Below are 18,187 nucleotides of genomic sequence, written 5' to 3'. Positions count from 1 at the left end.
TGTTTTAAAATTGTGATGGTTGCACATCTCTGAATGTGCTACAAAAGTACTGAATTTACATTTTCAGTGGGCGAATTGTATTGTATGTGCATTATTATTTCCGTAAAGCTACTATTAAAAACAAAAACTTCTCTCTGGTTTTTCATACCAAAGTAAAACCTAAGTTTTTATAGTGGCCCCACATAGCCCTACAGGTCTGCACACCAGCTCCCAGCTTCTCGGATTCATCTAGCTGCCACTTCCGTGCTTCCCGTACCCTGTTCCATCTACTGCAGCTCCTCTGCTCTTCGTTATGACAGACATGCTCTTCCTAAAGAAGGCCTTCTTCCCAAAGGCCTTTGCATTTGCAATCAATCTCCTCTATCAGTTTTACTCCCAGATGCCCAAATTTACTCCTAATTTGCTCCCAGATTTTCCTCATCTCCGTATCTAAATTCAAATATAACAGCAGTGAGGCTTCCTGGAACCCTCTACTTAATATTACAGACCCCACCCCAATTCCCCATCTTCCTTCCTTCCCTTAATTTCCTTAGCACAACTCATCAGCATCTGAAATACATATTATTAATGGTTTGTCCCTTCTAGATAGAATGTAAGCTCATTGAGAGCAGGGAATTTCTTTATTACTGTATCCTTGGTGTCATATGGCATACAGCTGGGGTTCCATAGTTATCAAATGGATAAAGTCTAATTCAGAAATGTCTAATTATCCCTTCACCTCCAACCCAATAGCCCCTTACCACAGTTCAGGCCTCATCACCCTCTCAGGGATCACAGAAGCAGCCTTCCTGTTGTCCTTCCAGCCTCCCACGTCAACTGCCTGTCCACATTGCAGCCGAAGAGCTGTACTTAACACACTAATGTGGTCACCTTAATCTTAAAATTCTTCAAGGGAAGGGGGGAAACCTTTCCTGGACTCCTCCTACCCCCTACGTCGAGGACAAAGTCCAAATTCTTCAGGACTCTGTGATTTGGTCCTTGCCATATAGTCCTATCTCCCTAACACGCCACCATTCAACCATAGCAAGTAACTGAATGTTTCAGTTTCTCTGGAGCTGTGGGCCTTTGGATATTTGAGCCCCAAACCCTAGTTTAGTGAGTGCATTAATTTTTCCAGCCTGAGTTCAATGACAGAGTTGGCAATTTTGCTGCCCACAAGTTGACGTGCTTCTTCTTTCGGTATCCCTCAGCCAGATTTTTTCTCCATCATAATACTTACCACTTTGTGTCTCTGTTTCCTTGCTTGTCCCCTTGCCTGACCTGGTATTCTATGAAACAAAGCGCTGCTGAATCTTCAGTTGTTTTTCTAACTCATGTCTAGCACTGAGCTTGGCACATCATAGACATAATTAAATGTTTTTAAATAAATGAATGTCAGTCTCCCTGAAGACCCTTTAAGCATTCAGCAGTACCACCCTGAAAAGGCATTCCCCTTTGCCTTGAAAAATTCCGCTTAACACCTGCTCGAATTCACAGCCCAACACTTAGTAGGAAGGGACTCCACTCCCCAGCTGGCAGTTCAGTGGACATGTGGTTTAATCTTTCCACCCTATCCTACAGCTTCTCCTGAAAACAAAAGGATGATTTCACATTACACCAGGTTCATTCTTGCTCACAGAGGATTGGCTCCTAAGACCTGATAGGACTAGAGGGTGGGAGTGAACATCCAAGGAAAACGATGATTTTTCTCAATTTCACTTTCCAATCAGAGAGGACAGTTTCTGGTTTGCTACTAGCAAGTTTATTACATGATTAAAGTTCAAATAAAAAAATAATAACCAAAATCTCAGCAAGGAGGCTAGAGCCAGAGTTTGGAAGAGCTGCTTCTCTGTCCCCAGCCTCTTTGGCCAAGCCCAGCTCCATTAACTCAGCTTGACTCGATCAAGTTCCTCGTTAAGACTTGCATCTGTGCCTTGGACATCTCTGCTGTTTCCACTGGAGACTGAGTCTTGGGCCCCTTGCACTGGGGTTTTGGTGAGGGCCCCATACACACCCATGGCCTGAGAAGAGGAACAGAGAAAACCATGAGGACATATGGTAGAAGGGTAGCACAACACACCAATGGCTAAAAAGAAAGCCAGCTTGTTTGTTTTTCCTTTCTCCCTCTCTCAAACGTCAGTCTTATAAGCTTTGGAGCCAAGTTCTAGGAATTTTACAAACTACCAGGGCAGGGCCACTCTCAATCCTATACAGGTATCTGTAAAAAAAAAAAAAAAAAAGAAGAAGAAGAAGAAAAGGTCTCAAGGGCTTCCTAATCTCCAGAGGTGAATGGGGGTGTTTCATCCTTAGAATTTTATTCTCTACATGGAATGAAGGAACACCTAGGTCTCAGAGCATTCTAAAATCCTCTATGGTATATCAATGGTGATGGTATGTGTGTGGCGGGGGTGTCTCAGTCTCTAGCATTGGTGCTTTGTGCCAAATCCTCAGGGCACTCTAACCTGAGCCACCATACTGGTGACATCGCCAGGGTTGGAGGGCAGCAGGATAGTGTTGGAGTCCTTGGCCAGCTTGGAGAACGCACTGACATACTGCTCAGCCACGGTCAGTGAGGCTGCTGCATTTCCATTCTGTGGCCACAGGAGGGATAAAATCAGAGATCACAGACTTAGAGGAGGGGGTGGGGTGGGGTGGGGTGGGGTGGGAGGGGATGGGGGAGTGGAGAGAACAAGTCAGGTTCCTGGAAAGATATGCAGATCACAATATAAGAGATCATGCGGGCTCAATCGAACCCACAAGGGCAGGAGTTTCTCCCAAGGGTAGATAAGAGAACCGCTTCCACAGTCAATTCTTGTCCCCAACTCCCACTCAGGGGCCTCTCACATGTTGTGTCAGAGCTGCAGCCAGGATGCGAATAGCTTCAGCTTTAGCCTTGGCTTTTGCCAGAACTGCACTGGCTTCACCTGGAAGAGACAGGATTTGACCCCAAGCTCCTATCTCAGCACCAACCCTCAAATGCCCTGCTCCTCCCTTAGGTTCTGCTAACCTGCTGCCTGATTTATTTGTTCAGCCTTTTCTGCCTCAGAGGCCAGGATCTGTGCCTGCTTCTTCCCTTCTGCCACGTTGATGGCTGACTCTCGGGTCCCCTCAGACTCTAAAACTGTGGCCCGTTTCCGCCGCTCTGCCTCCACCTGGAAGCCCCCGCACACCCAATCAACAACAAATCAGAATAAAACTCTAATACAGACCTACAACTGGACCCATTACAATAGGGAAGGGAGTCTAGGTTCCCACGCAATTAGAGCATCAAAAGTCCTCCCTGGTCCCCACCTGCATCTGCATGGACTCTTTCACCCGGGGCGGTACATGGATATCCTTGATCTCATAACGGAGGCAGCGGATGCCCCAGCAGTCAGCCGCCTGGTTGATGGCATCCACAATGCTAGCATTCAGGGACTCCCGCTCCTGGAGGAAGAGAGGTATAGAAGAGGCATAAACCTCAATCCACATTCATCAGGGGTCTAAGCTGAGAAGGGCCTATGACTGATCTGGACGCCCAGAAAGGACTAAAGAGTGTCAAGCCTGTGTTTTCAACCCTTAACTCTGGTTCAGATCCCCTTACCCGGAAGACTTTGTCCAGAGACAGTTTGCCAAGCTCTGATCTCATGGTCGTCTGAGCTAGCTGGGTGACAGCATACTCAGGGTCCTCCACACCATAGCTTGCCTGAAAGGAGTATGGATAGTGTAAAAAGTTTGGGTGCAGGATTTCAGTGAGGAGAGCAACTCAGGAACAGAATAAAGCAGAAAACAGATACCTTGTAAGGATCCATGATACGCAGGTAAAGGACTCCATCGATTTGCAGAGTTACATTGTCTGCAATGCGGAAGCAGAAGAGAAAGGAAGGGAGGTCAGGCTTCCTGGTCCCAGTCAGCTCTTTCTCCTAAGCTCTGGATCTCCAGCAACCACATCCTAATGGCCTCAGAGCACCCAAGTAACCTTACACCCCTCACCAAGAGTCACAGCTGACTGCTCAGGCACGTTGATGACAATTTCCTTGAGACTCTGCACATAACGGATCCGGTCTAACACAGGGATGAGAATGTTCAAGCCCTGGGAAGAAGAGTCATGGGTCTTCAGAAGGATGGGGGCTGTAAAGTTGTAAGGCTGGCATCTAACCACATAGGTCATCAAAATAGGGAGCATGCCCAGAAAAAAAGAAGGCTGCAGGTGTCAATAGTAGGGAAGCCCAAGAGATCAGGAATGTGAGGCTGGGCCTCTAAATGGATGGAAGAACCAAGGGAATGGGAGCCAGAATATCTTTCTCCGTACAGACTGATGGAGCTGAAGAGTAGGTAGGGGAAGGTCCCAAGAATGGGGAATGTGGGCTATTGAAAAAAGTGGGAACATAGGTATGACAGTCAGCAGCCTGGGCCTTGCCGGGTCTGGTTTAGGGAGTTTCAAGCTAAAGGTAAGGGTAGGCCCCAAAGAGGTACCCCCATTCCCCCCACCCCATGTCGTAATGGAATTGGGAATCAGGTTGGCCCTGGGTGGGCAGAATAGGTTCTCACAGGCTCCAGGATCCGGTGAAATCGGCCCATTCGCTCCACCACCCAGGCCTCCTGCTGAGGCACAAACAGTACCACGGTGTTTCGGGGCAATCCTGAGGAGGCGCGGCGCGGAGCGCGGCCAGAAGCCTGCACGGAGCCCTGAAGGGAAGATGCGGGTTAGCAGAGATGCCAGCTGGAGGTGCACCCCTTCCCTCTTGGCGCCTGTGCCAGAGGCATCTTCCTAAACTGCGACTCTAAAGGGACCTCGGAGAGAGGCTCACGTGGGGACCATGACCTCTGACCCCAGTTCTCTTCCCAAGCTTAGAATCCCTCTCCTTCCCAGCGGAGGACCCAGGTGATCTCTGGCCTGACCCTTGGAGAAGACTGTTTTTCTCCTACCCTCAGCAAAAGGGCCCCAGTGCCCCGCGCCGCGCGCGCCAGCATTTCCCACGGCCGCAATGACCTCCGGAACCAACGAGACGCGGAGCAGAGCGGTCGTTCTAGAAGCCGGGACCTGAGCCTTTTTTCCTCCACTATTTGCGCTCCCCCGGATGTACTTCCGGCCCATCTCGTTTCTCCTTCCACGCGTGTCACACTCAGCCAATCAGCGTTACTTGTCAGAAACGTGCCTCAGATTGTTCCCTGGGAAACGTAAACCTTCAAGAGAGGGCCCAAGGGTGTAGCTTTTTCCGGTCCTCGCTGATCTAGCTCGAGATCCCTGACCTGGTGACCAAAATGGAGGCTATTTTCCGTGTGTTTTTGGCCCAGAAACACCTCCCACCGAGTTCTTACTCCAGTACAACAGACTAGTTTACCTTTCTGAGCTTTTAACCGCGCCCATCTGTCACCATAGCGCCCAGGGTATTGGAACTGACTTCTATCCACGGTTGCCATAGTGACATTCTCTGGCAGTCCTGCTGTGTTATACCCAGCCCTCCCACTGAGGGCTGACCCCGTTCTCGTTGCCATGGTGACTAGGCCTAACAGTGCCCCGTGATTGGACTGAGATTTCCCCCTTCCCTCCTTTCCCAAGGCACCATATCTTTTTCTACTTCTTCCTAGTCAGAATTTATCAGGTCTGATACTCCTGCATAAAGTGCAGTGCAAAGCCCCAAAGTTCAGCCTTGTCTGGAGCCTGTCACCCTACATATATCCCCGATGCTCTGGCACAATTTTTAAGAGACTTGCATAGCCACCCTCATTTTACCATTTCAGGTGAAGCTCAGAGAGGCTAAAATCATTAACACAACCAGTATAAGAATTCATGTCCAAAGAGAGTTCACCTTTTAGGGCTGAACCTTCCCCACCACCCAACCCCATTATCTGAAAAGAACAAAACCAAACTCTGAGACTCAAGTGGACTTTGTCTAAGAGTTGATGGCTTCGGGCCCCTTTTCGGAAAGAAAGGCAGAGTCCCAGCTCCTGTAGGCCCTCCATCCCCATTTCCATGCTCTCCCCAACAGAAAAAGTAGGACTTAACTCAAGTTTCTGAACAAGAATTTATTTTCTTTCTTCTCATTTTTTTTCTAAAAAAAAAAAAAAAAAGTACCAGGTACAATTTTTTCCTGTTTTTTTTTTTTTTTTTCAAGTTTCAGCAAATGCTTGTTCCCCTCAGCCCAGCCTCAGGAGTCAGGGCCAAGGCTGGGTCAGAGTCTGGAGTGGGATATGGGGCAGTTGGGAACCACATGATTGAGTTTGAGGGGTGTCCCTCACCCCAGCTGAGGTAGGTGGGTCAGAGTCTGACCAGGTGAGAGGAAGCACCCTGGTCCTTGGCCCTGACTCTGCCCCTTGAACACCTTCCTCAGTCAGGACCCCAAAGCAAGGAGACACAAGCAGGAAAGGGACAACTGGAATCTGGAGCCCTAGATGAGGGGTGGCTGACCCCCATGTGTGTGCACATGCATGCACGCTCTTTCTCACACACATACCACACACACAAGCTTGTGTACATACACATACACACATATATAAGTTGGCTTTCAGAGAGGGGTCAGAGGGTAGGGGAATTGAAAAAAAATGGGAAGGACAGGAGAAGTTGAGTGTTTGGCTAGTGACTCAGTCCTTCTGGGATAACCTCTCTGTCCTCAGCTGAGGGAGAGCAGTTCTTCCTTAGCCCCTATATTAGCCTCTTGAACTCCTGAAGTTGGAGCAATATCCGAGTGGAAAAGGAGGAGGAGCAATGCCAATTGTCAGGTTTGGGAAGTTACCAAGGCAATCCAATCTGAATAAATTATAAATTAAAAATAAATAAAATAATAAATGGCCCCTGCCCAGGACAGGGAGGCAACGCTGGCGTGACTTGCCTGGGAAAATGGGACAACCTCAGGGTAGCTACAGTTCCTCCCCACTACCTAAGCTGGCCTGGGAATCCCAAAGGAGGGAGCAGGCACGTGGAGAACCCAGAGTAGGGCAGATTGCGGTAAAGATCAGAAGCTTTGAATACCCAAATAATCAATTTGGGCATAAGCACGGCGAGGGCTTTAATTCAAGCTTGAAGGGTCTCTCGCCACCTTTCCACGTGTTTGTCCAAGATAGAGCAGGATGGGCTGGTCCTTGGCCTGCATGGGTTCAGGGCTCTGGCCATCAGGGCAAAGGTGAATAACGTGGATTGTGAGGGGCCTCAGTCACAGCCTGCAGTTCGTAGGGGAGCCCTGTGTCTAGTTCCAGGCTCCGGCGGGAAAAAAGCAGGCGGATGTCTCCATGCAGGCTTAAGCGGCCTGAGCGGGAGCTCCGGAACCTGGGGGAGAATAGGGTGATCAAAATAAGAATCCAGACAGTAGAGAAACTAGGAGAAATCCTATTCAGGGAAGGGACACCTGGGTTGGGGAAAGGATACCTGGGCCTTCCAAGCTGACCCTGGGCCCTGTCCTCACCTGAGGTGCAGCAAGTAGCAGAGGAGGCGGTGGGTGGGGCTAGCATTTCCCTCCTCACCCACAGGCACCAAAAAGAGGCGATGGCGCAAGAAGGTCATGTGGGCAGCAGGCATGTCCGAGAAGTCAAAGGTCACAAGGAACATCTTCACCACAGTCTGGTTGGGGTTAAATAAGGTCTGGGGGCAGGACAGGCAAGGTTGGTAGGGCCTGGGGGCTGTTTTCCTCTCCCCATTCCCACTCTCCCTCAGGGAAAACTCACCACTTGGATGGTGCCCACCTTGGGCACGCTGTAACCCTTCCGCCCCAGGGGGTTCAGGTCCACGACGCCCTGGGAAGGCCATGGAGCCATCAGCCAAGGTGGGCCTTGGGAGAGCCCTGAATACTCATCCATCTCCACAGTTTCACTCTGGGACCTGGACCCTGTCCCCTACTAGCGTTCTCTCCACCACCCTGACTCTCTTCTAGGTGAGGCACACCTAAAGAATACCTCCTGCTCCTAAGCCCTCATCCTCTTCAACAGCTGATTTTGGGTTGAAATCAAATCATACCAGAAAGGGGGCCGGGGCATTTTGCTCAGAAACATCAAAGAAGGTGACAGTGACAGGCAGCGTGACATGCTGAGGGCAGTAGGATCCACTAGCTCCAATCTCTGCGGTGAAGCCCTCAATGTGGCCAGATGGTGCAAAGCGTCCTCGAAGTAATGATTCCTGGGGGGAGCGGAGGAAACACACTATGAAAGACATGCCAGCTCTTTTTATACATCCAAGCCACACTCCACCATCCCACTTCCCCAAGATCCTCCCAATCATGGAATTCAAGGGTAACTACCTCAAAGTTGCCCAACAGGGTACGGCTGATGGCGGGGGTAGGAACAGGGGAGGCACTGGGGGGGCTCAGCAGGTCTGGGCCCTTCCGGAGGCTTCGAAGGGAGCTCCTGGTAGAGCAGGGGATACACAGTGGGTTGGCTTGAGGTATTCTGGGATGCCTGCTCCTGTCCTCAGGCCCCACCCTTTATCATTACCCAGGGATCCTGCCCTGGGGGTCCCCTACCCTGGGGAGAGAAAGAGGATTACAGACTTCTGTCCCCATTTTCCAGGGACATGTCAGAGGGAGAAGCTGGTCACTTACAGCTTCAGGCGACGGGCACCTTTCAGCCTCCGCCCCATAGGACTGCAGTCTGTTGGGTCCTATAGAGAAGACAGATTGTGGAAAAATATTGGGTGGAGACCAGGTATGTTTGGGGAAGCAGAGGCTCATCACAAGTTCTCGTAGGAACATGCCCCCAACCTTTATCTTGTCTCAAAAGGGAGGAGGTGGGAGGTTGGGCAGAAAAGGGGTAAGGGATTAAGAAGCACAAACTTCCTGTTATAAAGTAAGTCACAGGGATATAATGTACAGCATGGGGAATAGAGTCAATAATATCATAATAACTACACACAGTGACAGATGGTTACTAGACTTACTGTGGTGGTGACTTTGTAAGGTATATAAATGTAGACTACCTCCTCTCCTGGCTTACCAGCACAGGCTCCTTGTGCCCAGGCAGCAGGTGGCTCCAGAAGGATGTGGCTTTGGCATCAGAACTGTTGGCAGCAGGAGGGTGACCCAGGGTTCCCCGGCGCCTCTGAGGGGCTGGCCCCTCATCCTCAGAGCTGACATCCAGGGCTTCTCCAGCAGGAAGCAGCCTTCGCTTGGTGGGGCAGGGGCCTGGAGGTCCAGGGCCAGGGGGTGTGTGCTCGGGACTATGCCCATTGGCAGTGCCAGGGGACTCCCTAGGCCAGGGGCTGCCCCCATTGCCCACCCCAGCCACTGGGCTCTTACCCCCTATTTGTGCAAGACTGTGCAAATCAGTGTCAAGTGTGTGCAGCTGGCCTGGAGGGGCTCGCCCTGTGGACTCCCCCACGGACCCCTGTCCCCCTAGATCTGGGGAAGCCCAGTCTCTGGTGTGCAAAGTATTGCAGGAAGCATTTGATGGGAGGCAGGGGGTGATCTGGGCCCCTGAAGTCCAAGGTGAGGTGGAGCTACCTCCCTGTTCTACAACACACAGGCCATGATGGCAGAAATGCTGACTGGCCACACCAAGCCCCAGCCCCAGCCCCTCTGGGCCCACTAGCCCCACAGTGGATGGTTCTTCAGGGGGTTTTCCCTCTCTGGCCCCCAGCCCAGGGCCTCTCTTCAGCTCCCGGGGACCCTCAGTAAGTGGGGAGGGCCGTTTCAGGGCTCTGTGAGGCTCGGAGGCACCAGCTGGAGAGGAAAAGATGGATACCTGGTAGACCCCGGGGGATGTCACCCCTCCTGCTGGGCTGTAGCCCATGAGCAGGCCACCCTGGAGGGCCCCCTGCCTGACTGCAGGCTGTGAAGGGCCAGCCTCTGGCTCTGAGGATGGAGTTGGCTCCGCCTGCACGTGGCGCATGAAGTCCCCCCTTGGGTCAGGGGGGCCCCCCCTCACAGCCTTTATGCTGGGCCTGGGTTGGGGGGCCTGGGGACATCTGTATGAGAGAAGAGAAGAGGAGAAAAGGTGGTCAGAGGAATCAGTGAATTTTCACCCTCCCAGCCGTTTCAAGTCCTTCCCTGGCCTGAAGAGGTAACCTTGAAAGGTTCATGGGGGTAAAGGTGTCCAAATCCCCAAATGGATTAATGGAACGTAGAGGCCCACTCCAGAGTTTCTGAGAGGGTCACATGTTTAGCGCAGGTTCCTTACTGGACCTGCTTCCCCTCCCTCTCCCTGGCACTTACCCCGATGAAGAGGCCCTAAGCCCAGCTGAGTGTTCTCTCTTCCTGACTGATGCCTTGCTTGTCTAGCTTGCAGTCTGGTCCATGCCCGCTGCACTGGCAAGGTGACTGCCACCATTCCGTGCAGCTCCTGGGCTCAGCAGGACCCTGAGGAGACAAGAACAGATGTAAGCCAGGATTCCTGCATTCAATGGTAAGACTGCTATCCAGTTGTGGGCTAACAGGATACATCCCAGCACATCCTCCCTGCTTGTGAGAAGCTCTTCAGAAGCAGAAGGGGTAGTCTTGGGATCCAGGCCCCAGGCGGCAGAGCTGGGCTACTAAGGAGTCACAGAGAGGTAGGTCGTGGCTCAGTGTAATAAGCCAACACCTTGGGGACTCATGCCCTGAATGGGAGGGGGGATGAGATACCTCAAGATCCAAGAGACCATGCCAGCTAAGAGGAGGTCAGGGCAAGAATTCAGCCCTCCTAGTCAAGACCACCAAGTTGCAAAACTCATTCCCATATGTCTATCTCCAGAGACAAGTGCCACCCCAGAGCCCAGAGGGCAGAGGTCTTATAGAAACTCACCCCCCATCAGCACACCCTGGAAGTACAAACCTCAGGTCATGTCAAAGTGGGGCCCTTCAGACTTAAAACTGCCAATTGCCCCCCAGTAGTCTCTCCCTTTAACAAGAGACAACAAATCTAACCATAAACAAGTGTGTATGTGTGGCGGCGGCGGGGGGGCGGGGCGTGGTGCTGCCAGAAGGTACTCCTCCTCCCCCAGGCCCTGCAAACTAGAGATAAGGCAGTGGCAGCAGTCAGACAGCTGGAAGCAATCAGAGGTACCCTTCTACTCCTCCCTAACACTCCAGCACATATCCAATACTCAAAAAACCCAAGCCACTACTTTTCTGCCGGAACACAAGATGGTCTTTGCCAACTGGGCCATTCTCAGGAGCACATACTGGGTGAGAGGAATGTCAAATTGAAGAACATTTTCCTTCATGGAAGGAAATACTGCTCTTTTGGGCAATAGCCTTTGCTGCCTAACATCCACAATGCCCTTTGTACTTCAGGAAATGCTTTCTGGCCCTGGCTGGTGTGGCTCAGTTGTCTGAATCATCCTCCCATAAACTGAAGGGTCACAGGTTTTGATTCCCAGTTTGGGGCACTTGCCTGGGTTGCAGGTTCCATCCCCAGTTGGGGTGTATGCAGGGGACAGCTGATCTATGTTTCTCTCCCTCTCTTCCCCTCTCTCTAAAATCAATGAGCATATCCTCGGGTGAGGATAAAAATAAAACAGAAAGAAAGAAATGCCTCTTGTTTGTCAACCCAAGACCTACCCTTCCTTGTTGGCTAGGCCAAATGTCATTCCCTCCAGAAAGCTTACTCTGGCCACCCAGAACACAGATATCTCTTCTCTCCTCTGAGACCTCACATCTATGGCAGTGTCACTTCTTTCTGTAACCCAATGACAGTTCTGCTCATTCTGTGGGTAAGACATCTCTTAGACTGATCATAGAGTTCTTGAGGACAGGTCTGAGCCTCACTGCTCTGTCCACCCCTAAGCAGAGGGGTAAGCACATAGCACAGCTCAAAAAAAGTAGAATGTAAGCCCCAGAGATCTGGGCAGCAGTCCTGATAATGCAGAGAAAAACTTCCACAATGAGAGAAGCAGAGAGGTTAATTGTATAGAGAGAATAAGAATCAGCAACAGAGATGAGAGTTGTAGGGGGTGGTATTTGCACCCAGGGATTGAAAAGTTCTCCTACATTAAGTTCCCATGATTGCGCCCCACACTATCCTAGTTCACCAAGTTCTCATTAGAACTGGGATCCCTAAGAAAATTCTAGTTCCCTGTGGTGGGGGAGGTGGCAGGAAAGGGCAGAATGCCAATGGCAGTGTTGTCAGAGGGTACAATCTGTATTCTCTCTACTCTTCCTTTCCTCTACCCAAGCCACACAGATTCAGGGATTTTCCTTAGTACTTCCACCTCCACATCATCCCAATTGGCTTCTTGAGCTCTTGCCCTGGGGAAGCCAGGTGATGACATGATGCCCTACTTGACCCCAGCATGTCTGGCACCTGCTCATTATCCCAGAGCCTTCTCAGTTCCTGCCCTGTCAATGAGAAGCCCTAAGCTCTAAGACTCACCTCCTTACCACCCAGCCAGTCTGGCTCCAGACCATGGCTTCAAGCTGACTCATAGGGCAGGACTGTGGGGGAAGTGCAGGCCAAATCTCCTCTCTGTGCTGGGGGTGGACAGCAGCTGGCATCAAACAGTTGTGCCAGGCTTTGGCTGGCAAAGACTACAGTTCCCAACATGCCAAGGGAGCAAGGCCAGCAAAAACAACAAATCCCAGAATACCATGGGGTCTGTACCCTTAGACACCTGCTAGGCCTGGGAGGTGGGGTAGGTGGGTGTTGGTATAGGCACAAGCTCCCAGGCTTACTCTCCTTCCCTTCAGTATTAAAGACATCCATTTCTACTCTGATCAAGGAGGGTGGCAGGAAGGAGAATTCCTCTCCATGTGCTTACCATCTTCATCCTGTTCAGAGAGAACTGCTGCCAGCTGCTCTAGATTTTGTTCCTACACACGAACACACAAACTAAGGGGCTTGTTTCCATAAATCACCGCTGTGGGTAGGAAGGTCAACCTCTGCTCTCTCACCATCCTCTTGGCTACTGGACTAGAGCCCTCCACCCTCAGTGGAAAGGAAGCAGATCTCAGTACCTCCTCCAAACTGAACCAGGCAGACTCACCCTGGTTCCTGGACTCCTTGTTCTGGACGATACTCCACCCCCACCCCCTGCTTAGCCTACCAGGTCCTTTCTCACCCCTCTCCTCCCCACAGCCTGGGACAGGCCCCATTTCCTACTGGAGCTTCGTAGATTTGCTCTTTCCCCCTAGAACACACTCACCCCGCTCCCAAATTGGTTCCGCCACGGCGGTCGCTGCTCCAGGCCCCTCCGTCCCGTCCCTCCCCTCGAATCCCCAGTCCTCCCCGACACGGGCCCCCAACCCAGACAAAGGGTGGCTCAGGCTGAGCTCTGCTCTGCTAGGCTCTTTTCTGTTCAGCTTCGTGTGCAACACTAGCGGGCCCTGGCGCCCGCAGCCCCCCAGCCGCTGCTGCGCCCCTCCCCGCGACTGTCCCTCCCCGTGGCCGCCCCGGCTCCGTGCTGCCGACTCTGCTGCCCCTCTGACTCACAGGCCATTTCCTACCAGCTGATGGGGCTGCCCGCCCCGCCCAGCGACCCAACACCCCCGCCTCAGAGGCCTCGGCCGCCACGCCCCCCTCAGACCACGCCTTCCATGGCACTGATCTTGCTCATTGGCCCACCGGAGGCCAGCCTCCCACGACCTCAAGCGTAAGGCACGCCCCCTCCAAAAGGTGCAAACCCATTGGCCCAGAAGGGGGCAGGCCTACCCCAGGGTGGCCCCGCCCACCACCTTAACCCCCTGTTTGCCCAAGCCCAAAAGCGTGTCTCTGCCCAGCAATTTAACCCTTTCACTGGCGTAGGCTTCCCACTTCTCCCTCCCCTCTCGCCCTTCCTCTTCGGAGGCAGGTTAATAAGATGACCTAGAGATTTCATGGACAGTTGGACAACCTCCAAATACCACCTGGCTCTTTCCATACCAGACCCCAAATATCCCCATACCCATTCATTTCTCCCTGCTTTGCAAACCAGAGATCCAGACAACAGAGAACTGTTGGAGCCTAGAAAGTTTCCTCCTTGCCAGAAGAGATGAAAAACTCCTGGAGTGGGATACTATCTCCTTCCATCGAGAAATGGTATTCTTTCTTCTCTTACCCTATATTGATGTTTGCCTCGTTAGAGGGGCCCCAAGATCTCATGAGACAGGGATACATTTTAATTCAGAGATCTAAACATCATTCTTTGTGTCTCTGAACTCTCATGCTGAGATTAGGCTGCTTCATCCCTTCTGCCAGTACTCTTTCTATTCTAGGCCCCTGTTCAAGGGGGCAGAACACTAATGGGAAGTGGGATAGGCAGGCTTCTGTTCAGAGTGAGGGAAATATGCCCAACTCTTATGATGGAGCTCACCCCTATGACTCATAGCTCCCTCGAAACTCCCCACCCTCCACCTGAGTCACTGGGCCCCAGGCCCAGCCCATACTCAGCCAAAAATTAAGTGGCAGCAAAATCAGGATTCCTAATTCTTGTCCTCCTATTCTTTAAATGACCAGGATGGAAATCTCTGTAAGGATTAGGCATTAGAAGAAAACTTTTCAGGGGGACTGCTCTTGGGGAAATCTAAGAAAATAGATAGCACTGTCTACCTTTCTGTCTGCATTTATCAGCAAGTCAAACAATTTGGAACTTATGAGGATTTTGCTTCCAGTATTCCATAGAAGCAGGAGGCAAATGCAGAACCAGAAGAGAGAAAACTCAAACTGAGGCCCTCGGGAATTAACGTCAGCCAGAGCAGCTCCCTGGTTGTGCCTACGGGGAGCGGGGTGGAGGGGACATCTGTTCTTCTATAGCTCAGAGGCCACAGAAGGCCCAAGGTCCTTGTTTCTACATTGCCTGTGCTGTGGGCCCCAAGGACCCTGCGGTTGTCACTGGTCAGTATATAGAGGTTCCCCTCCCTCTACTTCCTCCTGGTGCCCCAGGCTTAGGAAGGACAAGCAAGCTAGTTCCTCTACCTTCTCACCTCAGACCAAGGAAAAACCCTGAAAAAGAACCCAGTTGCTGTGGACTGACTTCCCTGCTGGTTCCCTAATAGTAAGAAACAGGAATAAAGAAATTTTCAACACCCTGGACAAAACTGCAGTGCACCAATGTATCTAGTTGCCTTAGTAGGAGCTCTCTAATAGACACACAACTCTGTAGAAAAAGAATAATCCTTTGGTGACTCTTTGGAGAATCCTTTGGTGTTTCATAGTGCTACTGCAATAGGCCCAAACCTTGGTGACCTGAAAAGGTCAGGGGGCAGTAGTTCAGAGAGAAAGATCAAAGATGTTCTAAGCCTCAGTGTGCCCTAGAAAGGCAGCATGGTATAATCAAGAGACCTTACCTAGCTGCCCTAACTCTTACCCTGTTTATTTTTTTCATAGCCATGACCAACAGTTGCCACCCCCCCCCACCAATTTTCGTTTTCCCCCTATTAGAATGGAAGCTCCACTGAGAGCAACAATTTTGTTTTGTTAATGCTGGTATTCCCAGAATCAATGTAAGTGCCTGGCACATAATAGGTGCTCAATATACATTGGCTGAAGGAAGCAACTAGCCCTGGGCTAAGCGAAGGGCAGTGAGGAGATCTGACTCCTAACTCCTGCTCTTTTACTGTGAAACCTGGAGAAAACCAGTTTCTTTGGTGGTAAACTTCCAAATCTGTAAAATGAGGATTTTGCATAAATGACGACCACCAAGGACCTCTAGAAATATACTGCTATAATTCTAACAGCTATTGTTTACTCATATCCATTTTCAGAAAGTGAGTCCAAGTATCTGAATGCCCTGCTGCTTGTACTGAACCAGAAAAGCTATATACTACAGCCTAAGCACAGTAAAGCAATGCCCTTTCTCTTCTTGCCCCACCCACTCACACAAGTGTCTCAATCCTGAGGAAGCTGGAGAGAGTCTGTCCTAGGCCCGCCTCTTTGACAGTCTGGGAAGCTGTGTTGCCATAGCAATCAGCTCCTCCTCAAAAGGCATCAGCCTGCCCTCCTCTACCCCACCCTACCCAACGGCTTTGTCTGGCCTCAAAACCCCCTCCCTCCCCAGACAGTCTCTCAGCTAGCAAAGGCTGGCTTGGGGCCCCTTTCAGCAACACTGTCACACTCATTCAGCCACTGTGTGGAAGACAGGCCTTTCACACCCTCCCCTAGTCAGCTCAGAGGCAAAAAGAACTCTGGCACTATATCGAGTTCCCTCAGGGAACCAGAGGAGCCCCCAAAAGGACTAGGCTCCTGTCTCAGTGCTGATGGTCAGCTTCCAAGCCAGGAGTGTGGGAAGCCATACCCTCTTCCTCACCCAGTTGAAGCTGGAACCTCACATCCCTTCCCTGCTTCAGCCTATAATCGTGGCCCATCTTTCAAAACATAGATCAAACACCTTCAGTACTCCTCACTATGTTCTTCCTCCCATGGAAGTCCAGAATTTCTGAGGGCCCTAGGGCTCCTCACCCAGGAAAAGGAAAACAGTAGGGAAAATCAGTTTCTGGCAAGTGGTAAAAAAAATGACTACCAGTCACTTGGGGGGGTTGTTAGGAGAGACCTTCATAGTAGTGGTAGGTGGGGTCTGGGCCTTGCTACTGGTTGCTAGGGTCTCTGGACATTGAGTACAAAGTCTGGGGCAGGGCACAGCTCCCTGACGGGCAAGGACCAGGCCAGGCCCCAGGGCGAGGAAGGAAGTGGGAAATGAGCACACCCAGAGCAAAAGGGCAGGGCAAAAGTGGGGGAGGGGGAGGACAGGGACCAAGGCAATCTTCTGGGAGGAAGAGGAACTAGAATGGGGGGGTTAACAGAACCGAATGGGGGAATGGTCCCCAGGGACACCAGCTAGAAGAAACCCCAGTCTCAGCCAGACTGATCCAAGGCTGACTGAGGAGACAGTCACACAGCCCTGGTGGCAAGAAGGACCTGGCTCCTCTCTAGCAGTGCTCAGGCCAGAAGGTGGAGTTAGCAACTTAGGAGCCAGGAGCACTACAAGACCAGTTTCTTCATCCTAGTAATTTCATCACCCTCACTGCTAGAATACAGTATACAAATATCTTCCTGGAGTCTCTACAATGCCCCCTGACTATTACTTTCTCAAAACACTAGGGGTTCTCCCCCAGCAATTGGGGCCTAGGCCCCCTTCACCTCATACAGTGCTCACAGCCCCAACCTTCTTTTTCCAGTCCCTCTGTCGCTCCCACACTGTGGACCACCAGCCCCTTCATCACACAGTACCACGTTCCTTCAAAGTGCCTTCGGATCCCCTCCCCCTCAAGTATCGTCTCCAACACTCCACATCAGACAGGGACCTCACCCCTTCAATTAGTACCTTCCACCCCTACAAAGCACTCCCACCCCTCCCCCACAAGAGCCTTTGAAAAGTGCACCTCCTCGCTTACATATTGAGCTCCCAACTCCTCCCTCAACTCTGTCTTCCTCCTCCCCCCAGCAGTCTACAGATCCTCTCCTTCCTTAACGTGTCCCCCACATCCTCTTGTCTGCGCAAGCGCACCCCCGTCCTCGTCCCTTCATCCACCCGCAACCCGCCCCACACCTGTAGTTCCGTGAATTCCGTTGCACCTGAGGAGGTAGTGGACTGGTGCAGTTACCGAGCGGCCCTAGCTGCAGCCTCGGCCTGCAAACCTCGCCCCTTAGGTCCGAGCCCCGCCCCCGCAACTCCCGGACCCACCCTCTCTCTTGTCCCACCTCCCACCTACCCCGGGTTCGTCCCCTTTCTTAGTTTCTTAAATTCCTAGGGGTCCTCCCCTGTAACCCAGACCACGCCCCTCTCGGGCTCCGCCTCCTGTCGTCTACTCTGCGTCTCCCCAGGATCCTCCGCTTACCCTTGGCCCCACCCCTGATCCCTGCTGGGTTTTGGTCTCTCCGCCTTTCACTAGGGACTGCCCTCTAGAATTCCAGCCTGGCAGAACCGGTGCCAGGCCCCCTTTCAACACTAGCCCCCTCTCATCTTAGAGCCTCTCCACCCCGCCCCACCTCCCGCTCTCCTCACCCAGGCGCTCCCGATCCAGCCCGGATCCGCTGGCTCTGATTGGCGGCAGCGGCCCCAATGGATGGCAAGGGAGACAAAGTGATTGCTGCAGGTCGCCTGAGGGCCCACCCCGGCCACGTGCGGCTTCTGTGATGACAGGTCTGGAGGGGCGGGGCCTCAATCCGCAGTCTTTAGGCCTGGGCTCACCGGTTCACGGCGAGGGTGGGGGCCGGAGCCCGAGCCCGAGCGCTAGCCTGAGGGCTCCGAGCCTTACCTGGTCTCTCCCCAGGCTTCCGTGTTGGTGTGAGCTGCAAGCGGAAAGTGAACCTCTTTGTGGGGAGGTCTGGGTTAGCACGCGCATTTGCCCTAATGGGGGAGGTCTGCGGTGTTTGCCAGATAGTGTGCAAGGAGCCTCAGGGGTGTGTGAAAATC

The 18,187-nt window shown here is 52.0% G+C and overlaps 2 protein-coding genes across 3 annotated transcripts; both read right to left on the bottom strand.

The window, feature by feature from the left end:
* Positions 1–1,718: 1,718 nt before the first annotated feature.
* On the bottom strand, positions 1,719–5,041 carry STOML2 (stomatin like 2). The gene is made up of 10 exons (XM_054585001.1): positions 4,888–5,041; positions 4,510–4,647; positions 3,952–4,051; positions 3,756–3,814; positions 3,563–3,664; positions 3,271–3,405; positions 2,987–3,131; positions 2,824–2,903; positions 2,442–2,570; positions 1,719–2,000 (listed from the first exon to the last, which is right to left on the bottom strand). The coding sequence occupies exons 1-10, from the start codon at positions 4,930–4,932 to the stop codon at positions 1,863–1,865; spliced, it is 1,071 nt and encodes a 356-aa protein (XP_054440976.1). The 5' UTR covers positions 4,933–5,041; the 3' UTR covers positions 1,719–1,862.
* An 889-nt stretch (positions 5,042–5,930) lies between these two features.
* Positions 5,931–17,409, bottom strand: ATOSB (atos homolog B). Of its 2 annotated transcripts, none has more exons than XM_054585000.1 (9): positions 17,321–17,409; positions 10,098–10,241; positions 8,881–9,850; positions 8,490–8,548; positions 8,190–8,295; positions 7,910–8,068; positions 7,621–7,689; positions 7,362–7,537; positions 5,931–7,225 (listed from the first exon to the last, which is right to left on the bottom strand). In XM_054585000.1, exons 3-9 carry the CDS (start codon positions 9,772–9,774, stop codon positions 7,072–7,074), a joined length of 1,617 nt encoding a protein of 538 aa, XP_054440975.1. In that variant the 5' UTR covers positions 9,775–9,850; positions 10,098–10,241; positions 17,321–17,409; the 3' UTR covers positions 5,931–7,071. The 2 variants fall into 2 exon arrangements, with proteins under 2 accessions (XP_054440975.1, XP_054440974.1); XM_054584999.1 differs by lacking the exon at positions 17,321–17,409 and adding an exon at positions 13,291–13,345.
* Positions 17,410–18,187: the final 778 nt, after the last annotated feature.

This window comes from Pteronotus mesoamericanus, unplaced genomic scaffold (genome assembly GCF_021234165.1).
Source record: "Pteronotus mesoamericanus isolate MK-2021 breed Mesoamerican mustached bat unplaced genomic scaffold, CSHL_Meso_final contig_78, whole genome shotgun sequence".
NCBI lineage: Eukaryota > Metazoa > Chordata > Mammalia > Chiroptera > Mormoopidae > Pteronotus > Pteronotus mesoamericanus.
The sequence above is the reverse complement of the archived record's forward strand: the minus strand, read 5'-3'. Positions and strand labels throughout refer to the sequence as shown.